This window comes from Tiliqua scincoides, chromosome 2 (assembly GCF_035046505.1).
Source record: "Tiliqua scincoides isolate rTilSci1 chromosome 2, rTilSci1.hap2, whole genome shotgun sequence".
NCBI lineage: Eukaryota > Metazoa > Chordata > Lepidosauria > Squamata > Scincidae > Tiliqua > Tiliqua scincoides.
Genome location: NC_089822.1, coordinates 141739071 through 141755430, shown reverse-complemented (window position 1 = coordinate 141755430; position 16360 = coordinate 141739071). Strand labels below are relative to the sequence as shown.

Below are 16360 nucleotides of genomic sequence, written 5' to 3'. Positions count from 1 at the left end.
ACATAGGTCCCTACCGTACAACTGACATGACATTAAGCAAGTACCTTGCTTGACTCCAGTGAAAATCTACCAAATGCAGTCAACTGGCCAATTTACTTCCTCATCCCTCTTTTTTAAAATAATTTCCTCATGCCCTTAAAAAAAAGGAAATGAAAAAGGAATACACAGAACTGTATTCCCTTGTGAAGTATTGTACCGTCATCCCAAACTGAAAAAATTACTCAGCGATGCCCTCTACTGTCCACGACATAGAATTAAAACCAAAGCTCTCCATTTGAGCAATTCTATCAGCCAAACAAGATTTTCCGAGGACCAGTAATGGTTTGTCCTCTTGCTCCATCTCTCTCTTGTGGGGCAAGCACTTGCAACCAGTGCCATATACAACATCATGCTGCAGGACACTTTTTGAAATCTAGGTAAAAAATGAATACAGCCTAGCACTCTGCCAGTTGTGAAGCAATTTGTGTTTTTGGCTTTGAGTACACACTGTGTAGAATGTCAACCATGGCAATCCAGTGATCATGGTAACTAGGAATGTTAAGTTGCTTATCTGAACACCGTGCATTAGCTAATGAAAACGCTCTCATGCTTTGACAAGGCAGCTTTTAAGAACAGAAGGGTATATAAAAATTAAATAAAGTATTGAGCACAGTAGGCCCTCGGCTTACTATGGTAATCCATTGTGAAGACACTATTGTATTTGGTTCACATTATAATATTTTGACAGTAATGATTTTTCGGGGGGGGGGGAATTAATTACAAAACCTCATAAATTGAAGTCCCTGCAACAGAACTATGCTATTACACTCTCTAAAATGAAGATTTTAAAAAGTGCCTACAGTGTTCTTTCTGATAAGGCCATGGTTATCACTGTACACAAAGTTGTAATTATAAAAAACACAATTACCTAGATCCCACAAATTATCTAGATCCCTTTCAATCCAGTATCAGGCCAGGCTTGAGGATGGAAACAACCTTGGTCATGCTGGTGGATGACCTACTCCAGAGACTGGACGGGGGAGTGTGTCCCTGTTACAAGTCCTTCTGGATCTCTCAATGACTTTTGACACTATCAGTCATGGTGTCCTGGGTTAATTGGCCAAATTGGAGGTTCGGGGCATTACTTGGCAGATATGTCCCAGGTGGTGGTGCTGGGGGATGACTGACATCCTGGCTGTTGACTGAGGTATGGAGTGCCACAGGTTTCAGTCCTGTACTCCTCCTGTCCAACATCTACATGAAATGGCTGGGAGAGGTCATCCATGGATTTGGAGTGAGGTGCCATCAATATGTGATGACACCCAGCTCTCTCTCTCTCTCTCTCCTTTCCACCAGAAAGGTGGCTGTTGGGTTCCCTGGTGTGCTGCCTGGAAGCTGCTGAAACCTTGATGAGAGCTATTAAATCTGGACAAGACAGGTTCTCCTGGTTCAGAAATCCACAATCTAAGTTGCTAACAAGTACTGTCCTGCTCTGAAAGGGGTTGCACTCCCTCTGAAGAAGCAGGTCTGCAGCTTGGGGGTTTGGCTGGATTCATAGTTGCTCCTGGATTCCCAGATAGCAGCTGTGGTTAGGGGGGCTTTGCCCAGCTTCAGTTGGTGCACCAGGTGTAACCATACCTGGATTGTGCAGACCTGGCCACAGTGATAAACAAGATTAGACTATTGTCATGTGCTCTATGTGGGGTGCCCTTGAAAACTGTTCAGAAGCCATAACTAGTGCAGAACATGGCAGACCATGTGATTCCTGGAGGTAGATGGTTCGACTCTGTTGGATCACTGTTCTGGTGGCTGCACTGGCTGCCAATTCATTTCCAGGCCCAATCCAGGATGCTGGTTTTGACTTTTAAAGCTCTTTCTGGCTTGGGAGCAGGGTATTTGAGAAGCCTTCTTCTGCATAATCCAGCTCATCCCCTCCAACAATCCAAGAAGGCACTTTGACAGATGCCATCACCTAGCAGGAACAACCACCTTATGGACCTCCCTCCCTCTCAGTCTATGAACTGCTTCCTCCTTAGGCTTTGTGGCAGGGCCAAAAGACATTTCAAATTAGCCTTCAGAGTTCATGGACTCTTTAATACTGGACATCTGGGTTTTATGTCAAACATTTCCATGCTGACTAGATTTTACAGGCTTTGCCCTTCAAGAGGTGATTGCTGCTAGTTTTGTGTTATTTTTAATGTTGCTTTAATATTTAATGATATTTTAATGCTACATTGTAAACTACTGTTTTAAATGTGGTTTTATGGATTTGTAAGCTGCTTTGGGTGCCCTTCATATAAATTAAGTAAATTATAAGGCTGTGTCTTTCCTTCCATACACACAGCACAATGTTAAAAATTGCTGCTATTGGCTGAGATGCTACCAAATGCGTGCATTTGTCACAATTGTGTGTCACACACACAATGTCACAGATTGGCTTATCTGTCTCCCACAAGGTCTGTTAATGGCAATTGTGTGCCTATTATAAAGTGATTAACTTACTGTATAGTGAGCATTGCTTTTTTGCAAAGTCCACTGCAAAGTGATTTGATTGCAAAGTTAGGGTCCACTGTACTTAGCAAGGAGCTGGAAATCAACTATTGTCCAGGTTACACAATGGCTTTTCTGTTTTGACACCAGAAGGCTAGAAGATAATCTTCCCTGTTCAGGGTGGGTATGGTCCTGGGTTGTGTTCTCTAAACCAGTGCTTCCCAAACTGTGGGCTGGGACCTACTTGGTGGATCATGACCTGATTTCTGGTGGATCCTGCAGAGCCTCCAATGAAAACACAGATAATGGAAAGTTCAGATAACTAATTGCCTCAAGTCTTGCAGTTATTCAAAAATCAGATAGCTAATTGCCCTGCAAACAGCTGAGCTCCAGCAGTTTGCAAGTTTGTGTAACAGGGAGATAAATGTTTGAGCATCTTTTTTCTGGTGTGTCCCCCCCCCCCCCCAAGTCTTTCAATGACAGGTAGTGGGGGCAAGTGAAGGCTAGGTCACATAACTAAGACCCTCAAGCCTTGAGGCTATAGATTGGGGCTGCCTCATTGTGAATAAAATATAACTTGTAAATAAAAATAATTTCTTTCTAGATCACTTTTTAATGTCTTGTAAAGCCAAGTGCGTTCCAATAGAGTGTCATTTTAAATGGGTCCCACTGCTAAAGTGTTTGAGAATCGCTTTCTAAAACAGCATTTCCTAAAGCATGTGTCGCAATGCAATGCTCTCTCACACCACAAATTACTGGGAACCTCCAGAGACTTGCTTCCACTTCCTGTTGCTTCCGCAGGGCATTCTGGGGTCCACCAGAGGCCAATGGAGTGGGTCACAGACCCAGCATGACCTAGAAGTGGCTCTGCAGTGTGAGAGCATTGCATCACAACCCACCTCATAGGAGGAGTGTTGAGGTGCTAAAACATCTGGAAAGTGCTGGCATGAAAGCTTAGATCCCTGTATATACATTCAGTTTCTCACCACCAGAACCCTTGGAAGAAGCTTAAACTCCTTATCCAGAACAAGTGACAACTCTTGAGCATACTTTTGCTGAATGGAAGAATTTTCATTTACAAATTGTACACACAGTACTTTTTGAGTGAAGGGTACATTGGGAGCTTAGATCACCATTAAGGAAACTCCATGACCTCTTTTAGATTTCATTTTTAATCACCTTCTCTTTTTCCAGGCAAGTTTACTTGGGGCAGATATTTCCATAGCATGAGGGAATAGGAATTTTCCCGTGCCCACACTGCAGGGAACCACATTCCAGAAAACAGCCAAAGACAGCCAACTATGGTTGAAATCCTATGAACACTTTAAGTGGGAGTATATCTCACTTAAGTGGAACTGCTAAGTAAATATAGGTAAGGTTCGGCTATCAAGACTGCATTCTCTTTCAGCATATTGGAGGATAGCTCTGTGTCCTAGCCCAGTCAACTCACTTTGTGTGTTACTGGATCAAACCTGTGTCTAAGTTTTATCAATTTCTAAACTGATTTTGTCCAGATGTACTTTCCAGGTCTGATGCTTTTGCACTTCTTGCTATATGTACCCTTTGGTATGGCTCAAGGTACAGGCCTGGCTAAAACTTGCTTTTGTTGCTCTAGGCAATTAAAATTTTTGCCATCAGTACACTTGACATTAAGGGGATACCAATTCATGTTCACTGATCTAAAATATGGAGCCTAGGTACTCCAGTGGATTGAAGTGCTGGCTGCTAGGTAATTTGGAAGGCATTTCTTCAACTGAGATGATCCAGTCAGCCATCTCATTGACCCATATGGTTGGACAGGCCCACCTTGGCAACCCTTTGCCCCTTACAAAAGGGCTTATTATGCTAATCAAATGACCTCAACCTTCTATTCAGATCCATTCAAGCCACTTCTCAAATCACAATAAAGCAGCAAGTTCATCTAATACACTGATTTTTTTTGTTTACTTACATTAAATACATCGGTAAATCAGCAGTTGAATTCTGTTACCATGATTGTTATTTTAAATGCAATGTAAGAGCTTTCTCAAAAGCAAAAAAGAAAACTGATCAGAAAAGAGTAGAGTCTGTTTTAAAGAAAAAGCTGCAGTGTCCTCACTTGGTCCAGGATCTAGCCAGGAAGCAGTAACAAAATGTTTGAGGGTAATAACCAAAAGCATTAGTTTTTTTGTATTTAAATACAGAGTCTATTTTTGCTTTGTCATGAGCCAACAGACAGAGCAAAACAGCACCTTAGCTTTGTTGGAAGGAAAGAGTATACTTATTCTCCACTCCTAGATCCTCTTGGGTGGCTACAAATGTCAAGTTACATCTGCATAACAAAACATGGAATAGTCAATGAAGTAGATTGACAATAAATGCAACATTTTAGGATTCTCTCTTACAGAGCTCTGCCTTAAGAGACAAGAGGAGGTGGAGAGTTTTAAACAATGTGAAAGTACTGGGGACTCCTAAGGTAATCTAGTCTTTACTACCAACCGATGTCATCATGAGTTGGAATGCTCCACAGTGGTGGTGAAGGAAACTACAACTCAAGAGGCAACTCTACCCATATCAAATGGATGACGCAAGAAGTTACAGCACCTGTCATGTAAAATCAGTTTAGCTTCTGAATATTCTTGCTACAGACTTGAGGAGACAAGTCAGTCTGGGTTCTTCCTTACTTGCTCCTAGTTCAATACAGTCACCACTAGAAAGCCATTTCAAAGGCAACAGAATAACACCACAGGTTTACAACAGTGCATAACAGTTCCAATGTACAACTACAAAAAGTGGCCAAGAGCAACATGTTTAAGTCCTAAACATACAGACTGCTTGGGTGGAAATGACCAAGTTGCATTTCTGAGTGGGAGTAGATAGGCAGGCCTAAGGCTATTTAGACTACAGGTGCAAAATTAGACCATGAAACAAAAGCTGAAGAAATAATGGGAAGAGGTATGTGCATGATCTGTTCCAAACTCTGCCACAGCAACATTAAACCACAGGGACAGAGAACTATGAAAAGCCTGTATAAGGGAGACATGAGGCTATACCTATGATATACCCCTGTTGATCAATAGGTGACTTGGAGCCAAATATGGCCAGTGGTCTTTTTTTTTTTTAATCTTAGAAGCCGTTTGGATGATTGAGAGTCTGGAAATAGTTCAGGGAGAGATGAGAAGGTGCTATTGACCCCATGAAGGCCACTGTTGGGAGAGGAGCCATTATTTGCAAAGATACTGAATAACTGTCTAAAGAGCAGGTGGTGGGTGAGAGATGGCAGCATGCAGAGTCCTACAGATCAGCACTATCTACAGCTAAATTTAAAAAGCTATTACTTTGTTTAGCTAATAGCAGGGAAGTAAAAATCCCTCAAGAACCCGGTCCCTGATATATATATTTTTTTTTACATACAAATTTGTGCTGTACTATTTACAGAGAAAACTGAACACAACAGGGCTGAGTATGTTTAATTCGAACAGTCCTCAAGTTTAGACAGCCCTTGGAGTTCAACTGGTGAAGACAGATGGGACTGCTCCACCACTCCAGACCAACACCTCAACACTGTTACACAGGATAAGATTGAGTTTGTACACAAGGAGATTCCACAAGGATGGGGGGAGGAGTCACAAGGCGAGCTGTGTGCTCCCTGGCAGGGAAAAAGGTACAGAACGTACAGTGCTGGTCCTCCTACTAGCTTCTTTTTCCCCTCTCTTCTAGCAAGTTGTTTCTTTGCTCTCCCTACAGCCCCCCCATCCCAGTCCCCATTGCTCAAAATGTTCGGTCAAATCTGCACCACTCCCCATCCTTAGGAACAGTTTTTTCCCCCAGCCCTGCAAAGGATGCAGTGACCCTTCTCCATTTGGCAACAACATTCTACTAACGAACAGTGCTGTGCATCCAGTATGTTACAGCCAGGTGTGAGCTGTTCAGGCAGAACCTATCAAAAGATAGGTAAGGCTCCCCTATCACAAGCCAAGAGCTCTGTCTCCCTTGCAAATTCTTTCTTCAAATAGCTGGTCACATCTTTTGAGCAGAGTACAGCATATCCTTGATGGGATTCCAATAACTGAAATGCAACTTGCAGACAATAACCAGGATAGCAGCAGGACAGGAGAAGAGAAACACAGTAGCCTTGAACACTAGTCACATACATCAATGTTGATGGTTATCTCCCTCCACTATTGTCCCAGCCAATAAAACTTCTAAGGCATTGGTCAAGTATTATCAGAGGGCTTGAGAAAAGTATTTCATATATGAACATAAAGTCTATGAAATAGTTTTCTCAAACTACATGATTCCTGTATTCACACCACTGAGACCTAGGGCCATATTAATGTCATAGCTAGCCAGACACAAGTGAGAGTTCAGATACAATCTCCCTCTCCAACACAGCTGCAAAAGGCTGCCCTGGAAAAAATAATTAAGGACACTGCAGCTTTTGTGAACACTGAAAAAAATGAAATAAAAACGAACTTGGAGGACTGCCTCAAAAAAAAAAAATTCAGCATTTTCTGAGAAAATCCATTAACTCATAAAAATAAATCTACAAGAATTACGTTCCCTCCTCACTTGTGACCCTCCCACAGCATTAAACAAAAAAAGGGAGGTGGAGGTGACCAGAAGGTGGATGTTATAGGACTGAGAACACAGATTTTATCAGAGCAAAGGGTAGGGGAAGGAGGGGAAGGAATATTATCTGGGGAAAAACAGAGCAGGGAAATCCAAGTAAGTAGGTAGCTATTTGCACCTATAATACAAAGTGAAGAAGAGTTTGTTTTTGGAAGTTAAGTCCCCGGTCGGTCTATCTCCACTTTCCTTGGGGTGGTGGTAACAGACGTCTGGTGGTGGTTTCTGAAGCATTAGAAGTGCAGTTAAATGGAACTCTCAGGAGAAGGAAGGGGGCCGGCTTCCAAGTGCACCGATGCTGTTACTGGAGGTGAGGTGTGGTGGAGTGGGGTGGGAATGGAGGTTATATCTTATCTCTCGCTGGCTGCTTTATGCCACTGTTTAGTTGCTACAACACTGGCTCTTGTTCTGCTGGGACTGCTCATGAAGGTCCACACCTCGATTCCGACCCACGGCACCGCCTGTGCTCTGGGTCTCACTCTTTGGCAGCTTCTTAGCTGGAAGGGAAAAAGACACATTAGCAAAAGAGAACAGCTAAATCCTCCTCTAATCCCAAAATAACCACCAGAGGTTAAATTCTATGAGAATGCATCTGCGATTGCATTGAAAAAACTCTAAAGAACCGGGGGAGGGGGGAGGGAAGACAGTAGATCAACTTCCCCAGATGGACAGAGCAAGACCAGCAATCTGTACTACTCACAGATGAGGAATTCAGCAGTGCCAACTTAGCTTGACAAACAGATAATCAAACTGCCAGAAGAGTGATTAGTATTAGGATAGCTCTCTCCCTTATGCAACCTATCAAACTGCTGCAGAATCTAATCGTTATTTTGGGAAAATGTAATACAAGGGGGGCCTCGGTATCCAAGATTTTATATAACCACAGATGTAGGGTGATCCCCCCATGCCCCCCACATTCTGGAGGATTGCTCAGTCGTCATGCCTTTGAAAGGCTTACGACATCACTTTCAGTTTTTTTGTAAAACCAGAAGTGACCTTTTTGCTTAAACAGCCATTCTGAGCCCCACAGAGGCTATGGGTAGGCACGCACAGCCTCTGCAGGACACAGAAAAACCTCCAGAGGGCAGGGGGCATCCCTGGTATCCACAGATTCAGGTATCTGGGGGGGTTCCAGAACAGAACCCCCGCAGATACCGAGGCCCCAAAGTGCAGAAATGCCTGCAGATGAAACTGGGAAGAGTGATGATCCATGCAGGCCTGCTTCCACTTCCTCATCAGCTGTGGATACAGCATGTCACCTCATAGCCAGCCACACAGATAGAGGGAAGGCTCAGAGATGCACAGTGTTACTACCACCAAACTGGGTGTGACCAACGTGGGGACAGTGACTCTTTTCACCTGTAACGGGCAGAGCTGGTTGTAACCCTAGGACTTACAGGAAAGAGCCTTCACTAGTTTTAAGAATCTTACCTTCTTTCCAACACAGTTCAATGGTGCATAGTACCATGAACATTTATTTAATGATACCTATTGTCCAACATAAGATTGTTCAGCACTGGCTAGCAGCTACAGTAGTTCTGACCTTCATGTTATAGATACGGATATGTTCTTATTCTGAAGAATGTGGGAGATTAATAGAATATCAGACTAGAAGAAGCCAAACTCCACACCCATCAACAGCAGCAGCTTAGCTCTGCTCTGGAACTAATCGGGCTACTATTTATTGCAGTACTTCCCTGATGGTGGTGCATGGCAGAACAGACTCATGCAAGGTTCAACTCTCCAACAATGGGGTCAAAACAGGCCATGGTCCTTTGCACTTCCTCTTCCCTCACTCCCAATTCTGAAGTCCTTGAGACTTGGGAAAACAGCCCTGAGAACTTCCACCTTATCAATGGCACAGTAGCTATACAAAGTGCTCCGTGCAGCCTAGGGCCTGCATGTCATTTCCACAAGTGTCCAATATCTGAAGTCTGAATATGGTACATAATGTCTGAAAAGAGTATGCTAAGAAAGGCTCTGAAGTTTAACGCGCAAGATGAGGTCTGAAGGAATATCTGCAAGTAGCCTCTCATTCTCTTCCACTATTATCTGCATCTACCAGAACAAGTTAAAAGGGAATCTAGCACTGTGCTAGTCGTAACCAGGAGCTGTGGGGTAACAACTGTGGAAATCAAGAGAAATAGGATTTAGTGCTGGCCCCAATATGAAACTATGGGAGCTTTTGTAGAGCCAGCACCCCGCTAACAAACATGTTGAGGCAATCTTAGTTACCTATCGCCAGGAAGAGATCATTAACATTCATTGCTGTCTTGGCTGATGTCTCCATAAACAATAGACTGTTATCATCTGCATAGGCCTGGGCCTCCTAGAAGAGAATTGGAGACAAAAGCAAAAGCTAGAGTGAAGAGACAGGATTGCACATTGTGGATTAAACAGGATAAAGTGAGCAGGCAGAGTTTTTAAATTTTCATCTTCAATACACAAAAATATACCCTCAAACTGGGGTATCCAATTCTACACAGCAGCAATGGAGCAGATCTGAAAACTGGAAGGAGAAATAGGGACAGAGCAAGGCACTCGATAGCAAGCTGCCAGGACTAAAAAAATACATTTTATCAAAACAGAGTGAAACTTCCAACAATAGGCAGATCATATTGTCCAACATGTAAGCTGGTATCCTGCATGGTTATGGGGTCTGGATGTTAACCAAATACAAATAAGTTTCCAAGGTTAAAGTATAGGAAGTCTCGGCAGAGAGCAAACAGTAATTGGTCCATAGTTTCTACCTTAGATTTATAATTCTGTGTTCACAGGAAGTAAACTGCTCTGATAATACAACCTCACCGAGGCTTGAACAAGGCAGTCTAAAGATATACATAAACCAGAGGGAGCAGACTTTCTTTCCAGGGAAGACTTTGATGCTCTTTGTTCTCTCAGTTAAGCTGTCAGAGGATCTGATTATGCCAAAGCTCTACCCTATCCATTATTCTGTATTCCTACATAAGCTCCATTAATTATGGTGCCATGAAGTCTACAAGTTACTGTCTCGGGCATTTTGTGTTACTGTTTCTCAATATATAGCATAAGCCCTGCTGGATCAAGCCAATGGCCCATCTAGTCCAGCTCACGGCGGCCTATCAGATGCTTCAGGGAGCACACAAGGTATTTGCATCTCACTGCCATTCCTCTGCATCTGGTGTTCTATTTACCCTTGCATGCCCCCCCCCCCCAACAAAGACACCAGATTGCACTTCGGTTTAACTTGGACTACACCAGCCCTCATGATGAGCAAGCAGCTAATCTCAGACTATACATACCCATTATGGCTTGAAACCTGTGATGGAGTTTTCCATCACAGATTTTCCAGAAATCTGTCAGATGCTATACCCATGTCCTGTGGCAAGGCATTCCACAATCACACAGTGGGTAAAGTAATATTTTATTTTATCTGTTCTAACACTCCCAACACTCAATTTTAATGGATGTCCCGACACTCAATTTTAGTTGTGGTGTTGCGTGAGAGGAAAAAGAACATTCCTTGTCCATCTCATCCATTGCTCATTAGCCATACCAGCACCCTCTTAGACTTAGCTGAGCCCTTCTCTCTTTGTGATATACACTTCCTCTACAACTATTGCCTTTATTACTGTTTTAAACAGCTTCCATGCACTCTGGAGAGACTGGACTGTTTTTACCTTCTCTTTCAACTTCTAACTACCCTCCTTCCTCATTTGAGGGAAATCAATCCTTTGGAAGTAAAGGGTTTTTGTTGCATATTTGCTTGGCACTCTTCCTCCAACATGCATGATGAAACAGATCACAGCATGGTCACTGATCCAATGGTTCAACACCCATTTACATCCCTAACCAGGTCCTGCGTACTGCACAATATTAAATTTAGAGTCCTGTCCTCTAGTGGGCTCCATGGCTAGGTGCTCTAAGCTGTCATTTAGCATGCAAGAAACCTCTCTTCCATGAACACAGCACTAATTGACCCAACTGATATGAGGGTAATTGAAGTCCCCCATTATTACCCTATCCTTCTTTGACACCTCCCTGATTAGTTTCCTCATTTTGAGGTCCTGTTCAGGTTTTTGGTCCAAAGGACGATAGCATGGCCCCCACTATTACATGACTCCTTGGGCCTGGTAGTTTAAACCATTTCTGCCCAATGCTGCATATATGCAACAGGGAACAATGTGTACACCTGTGGGCTGGGAAGAAATGGGTTAACCTCCAGTGATTCTATGGTGGAATCAGTCCCCCCTTCAATCTCAACCCTGCTAGATTCTACCCGTTCTTTGACATATATGGTCACACACACCCCAACACGCCCATCCCTGTCCCTCCTATAGAATTTATAGCCTGGGATTGTGGTTTCCCACTGTTCTCTGCATTCCACCAGGTTTCCATTAGGCCCACTTAGGTTGGCACCCTTCAGTCTCGGAAGAATATGGTATCACGCTCTGAATAGTGGTTCTGGAACAGAGTGTCCTCTCCAGTGCACGAAGCCTGGGTAAAGTAGATATGGAGGATAGACTGTTACCCATGCAGCAAATCCCCCCCTCTCCACATTGCTGAAAGGCTCCAATGGAAAGGCAGAAGCCAATACAGTTGGTTCCAGCGGCATCATAGGAGTTGCCAGAATGTGACTCTGTTCAGCCATGAACTGCCTCAGGGACTCTGGCTCCGAATTTTGCCTTGTGGTTGACTCCTGAAGCCTTTTCCATAACTGGATGTAGCCACAAGGCAGTGGAGGTTTAGGATCAGAGTTTTCCTTCTCTCAGATGAGCTGCCTTCCCAGGTTAAGGAGTCCCATCTACCCGGTGGCTGTTTAGTTGCCTTTTACGACAAGTACAGCCAAACTGAGGGTTTATTCTTATCCCCAGCCCCCAGGGGATATGGGGGCTGGGGGATATGCCCACTATATCAATGTTTTCCCCAGCCATCAAAAATCCCACTCTCCTATCTTTGCTCAGAGACTGGGTATTTGCGTACAAGCGCCTGTGTATGGGGGGGTCACCCAAGAAGGGTTGCTTATTTGAGCCTTTATCCTCATAGCCTTTCATTTTGCTGGACCAGTTGTCATGTCCCATCATGCTTCCAGTATAAATTCCTACTCTCATTTTTTTTGTTGTTCTCTAGCCCCCTTGCTGAACCAGACACTCTGCTCCTGTCAGCTTTCCCCCAGTGTTCAGTTTAAAAGCTGCTCTGCCACCTTTTTAATGTTACATGCCAGCAGTCTGGTTCTTTTTTGGTTCAAGAGAAGCACATCCTTTCTGTACAGGCCTGGCTTGTCCCAAAACATTCCCCAGTGCCTAACAAATCTAAACCCCTGCCCCCAACACACTGTCTCATCCACACATAGAGATCCCTGAGCCCCACCTGCCTAGCTAGTCTTGTGCGTGGAACAGGTAGCACTTTCAAGAATGCTACCTTTAGTGTATGCTACCTATTACACTGTGTATAACGAGCACTGACTGCATTCTACCTCCATGTCAGATGGAACATGAATTATTCACAGAATACTAAGATTCACAGATTTTACTAAGGCAAAGTTTCCAGCCCTTTACATGTGACAAACATTTTGGAAATCATGAAAGCAGTATTTGCTAAATGGTCCAGGCAAGAAAACTTGATCACGGAGACAGGAAAGTGTGCACTTATGCAAACGAGTGTACGGCGTGCACCAGTCTTCAGACCAAGATGTGAAGCTGGAAATAGGTTTTTAAAAAAGATACTACCTGTGCATTAAAAAAACATTTAAAGATAAAAGGATAGTCACCACAAAAGTCCATGAACTAATTCAGATACCTGAAATTTCTTCATAGAGAAAACATATGGTCTAGCACTGCCGCAGTTACTGCTTGTATTTCCTGGCAATGCCAGCAAATGTGGCAGTGCACTATTATGTTAATGGGAAATCACAAGGGTCTCTGGGAATTGGTGCCTATAATGGTGGGAACATCCTGTTAGATATTACTACTTCTATGTGGTTGCATCCAGAATTTGAAACACCAGAATTTCAAACATAGCCCATGCCATTAGTTACTTTTAAAAGATGGGAGATTCTTCCCTCAACATAGGTCCTAGCCCCTCCATGTTGTTCATATGACTAATTATCATACCCTGCTAACAAGGCAAAGAGGCACATTTGCAAGTGGTGCTCCTCTTCTGTTTATCAGAGGAAGAGTAACTGTCTCACCTCAGTACAGTCATCTTTCTAGTGGCTATTGCTGGTAGTCTTCTGCATCTTTTCAGATTGTGAGCCCTTTTGAGACAGGGAACCATTTAGTTATATGATTTTTCTCTGTACACTGCTTTGCGAACTTTTTTTAAAGCAGTATATAAACACCAACACTAAACACTAACACACTCAGTATAAGGTGAGTGCAATTATGTTTGACCTGACCGTTGCCCACCAGAACAGAAACTGTGAAGAAATATGGTTGGCAACCTTCAGTCTCGAAAGACTATGGTATAGGCCTACAGCACCCGGTATTCCCAGGCGGTCTCCCATCCAAGTACTAACCAGGCCTGACCCTGCTTAGCTTCCAAGATCAGACAAGATCAGGGATGTGCAGGGTAACAGAAGAAATATGTTGGAGTCGCAACTGGCCAGACTAGCAAAGTTACAGAGTATCTAAGTTTCTTCTGTAACATAAGAGGGAATTATATGGCTGAGCACATGTCTCGGGCTTATAGAAGCCAAGTTATCAAGGATTCCAGTTGCCCAGAAAAAGCACTAAATGCAGCCAAGGGGTTTGATAAACTGTACTTACTTCATATTCTACCATGCGCTTGTTGGCAAGATCCGCCTTGTTTCCTGCTAGGGCTATGACAATGTTGGGGCTTGCTTGCCGCTGGAGTTCTTTCACCCATGTCTTTGCTCGTGCAAATGTTTCCTACCAGAGGAGAAAGAGCCAAAAGTGTTAGGAATACAATCAAAAGACACTTCTGATTTGCTCCTGAATTCTGTCGTACACCTCAGCACAACACACAGGATAGGGCTTTGTCCAACATACAATGATGAGACATCATGAAAGGCAGATCCTAAAGACTGTGGAAAAAAATATTCTTGACAAAAGAGCCAAAATGAGTAATCTCAGCAGCCCTTTCATATTATCAAGTCTAGAAGTGACTTATGAGAGTTAGCAAACACACTTCTACCACCGTGAATTCCTATAGTGTTCCCCCCAGTGTGAAAGAAATGAACAATTCACACAATGTGTATACATGGGAAATCATGGTTCACTGCTATATGTATACTCCATAAACAAGCAGCAAGGAAAAAAAGAGTACACAATTTTGTCAGGGATACACATTTCCACTCACTATCCTTCCAAAGTTACGTGTACCTCACCTTCAGGCAAAAGTAGTCCCAGCTCTCCTCCCACCTTGGGGCAAGGGAGGAGGTAGGAATCATAGCAGTTGGACCTAGTCTCAGGGACTGCAGTGCAACTACAGGGGGAATCCCTACTCCCATCTCCTGCTAAAAAGCTGAGGAGCTGGAGTTTGTCATTTTGACACTGGGCAGCAGAGGTGTTCAGAATGCTTCCCCCACCCACTGGCAGTTTGCTGTTTGAGCACTAAGCTACAGAGACATTCTGAGCATCTTGCTTGCTCACCCAGCACCAAAACAAGCCCCTGCTCTCCTTCCATAGCTGTTTGGAGTGGGAGAGAATGGCAGGAGGAGATTGTACCTACATTTGCCCAGGTCTTCCAGGATCCTCTGAAATCCAGTACACCTACAAGGACTATTCCTACCCATCCCCCTCTCCCAACTTCCCACTAGAGCTGAGGGAGAGGAGCAGGAAATTGGCCCTGATGAAGAGGCATAACATGACATCAGAGACAGATAGCACAAGTCTGTCTCAGTACTACTACAGTACTCAGAAATACTACTGAGAAGACTTACTCCCTGGTAAAATGTGCAGCAATCCTATACACACTCTCTCTCTCTCTCTCTCTCTCTCTCTCTCACACACACACACACACACACACACACACAGTAAATTCCATTTAACAGAGATAACTTCCAATTAAACATACATAGGATTGTGCAAGAGGGGGGAGAAGAGGCTGCTAAAGTAAATCCCATTGAATTCAACAGGATTTTCTGAACAAGTTTCTTTGGAAGCATCAGGATGTAAGTTGTAAAGTAAAGCAATCTGCCTTACAGAATACTTCTTTGAGTTGTATTAACACAACCCATTAAGCAGATTATGTTTTGCTTGCTTCAAAAATCACACACTGGAATCTGTGGTCTTTAGAAAATAAAGGTACCAGATAAGTGAGGAAGTTGATTCCATATCAGATGTTTCATGAGGACGAGACTGTCAGCTCAGTCAGGTAGGGTCTTACTTGTGAATAATAAACTGAGGTACCCATTGAGTTTAAGCAATAACAATCCATTATGCTGTAGATGATCTTGCCTTCCAACAATTTTCCTCTTAAGTGGGATCTCAAAAAAATGTAAAGTGGGCCTAGTCCAGTACTGTGATTGTATGAAATGTGGGTTTTGACCTTGAGGCTGACTCTTAACCCAACTAGTGAGCACACAGAGCTGGCTTACCTGGTTGGTTATATCATACACCACAATGGCAGCTTGGGCCCCTCGGTAATACATAGGGGCCAAACTGTGATATCTCTCCTGACCAGCTGTGTCCCAGATTTCAAACTTTACTGTTGTGTCATCTAGGCAGACAGACTGCGTGAGAAAGGCCGCTGTGAAACAAGAAGGTGGAGAGTTGGCTTAGAAGTCCACCAAAACAAATATATTAAAGCTTAAACATCAGAATTTCAAGCACTGTGCTCTAAATATGACTAACTTAGTCATTACTAAGCACCATTAGCATCAATAAGTTAAATTGTGACTAGATTGTCCTATAACTTTCAATGAAAGTTAGTCATGAATTTTTTTTGAACGTAATTCACTGAAATTTTGCTAACATGAACTAACTACCAAAGGGTTGTCAAATTTGTTTCATACAGAGGGCTGAATAGCATTCATCATGCCTGCTGACAGTCAGAAGTGATGTCATTAGGCAGGAAGTGATGTCATTAAACAGGTCATAACCAAAAATAAACACTTTTTCTCACTTAGAAACTCATTAGCTGCAAATGACAGAAGATAAAATATGCAACTCTTGATCATATTTCAAGATATGGAACACCCCAATTTTCAAGTGGACCGCCTTTTCAGCAGTAACACCTCAGCACTGCTCAGCAGCTGACAGCCTGAGAGCCAGATAAAAAGCTTTTGTGGGCTGCATCCGGCTCCCGAGCCTTATGTTTGACAACCCTGAGCTACCATATC

General features: G+C 43.3%; 1 protein-coding gene across 4 annotated transcripts in view; it reads right to left on the bottom strand.

The window, feature by feature from the left end:
• Positions 1 to 3519: 3519 nt before the first annotated feature.
• Positions 3520 to 16360, bottom strand: part of RAB5B (RAB5B, member RAS oncogene family) — a 29661-nt gene continuing 16820 nt past the window's right edge. For all 4 annotated transcript variants that reach the window (XM_066613915.1, XM_066613916.1, XM_066613918.1 and 1 more), the window contains 4 exons: positions 15617 to 15768; positions 13824 to 13946; positions 9313 to 9406; positions 3520 to 7574 (listed from right to left, as the gene is read on the bottom strand). In XM_066613915.1, the coding sequence (XP_066470012.1) occupies positions 7459 to 7574; positions 9313 to 9406; positions 13824 to 13946; positions 15617 to 15768 (485 nt within the window). In that variant the 3' untranslated portion in view covers positions 3520 to 7458. The remainder of the gene's footprint in view (positions 7575 to 9312; positions 9407 to 13823; positions 13947 to 15616; positions 15769 to 16360) is intronic.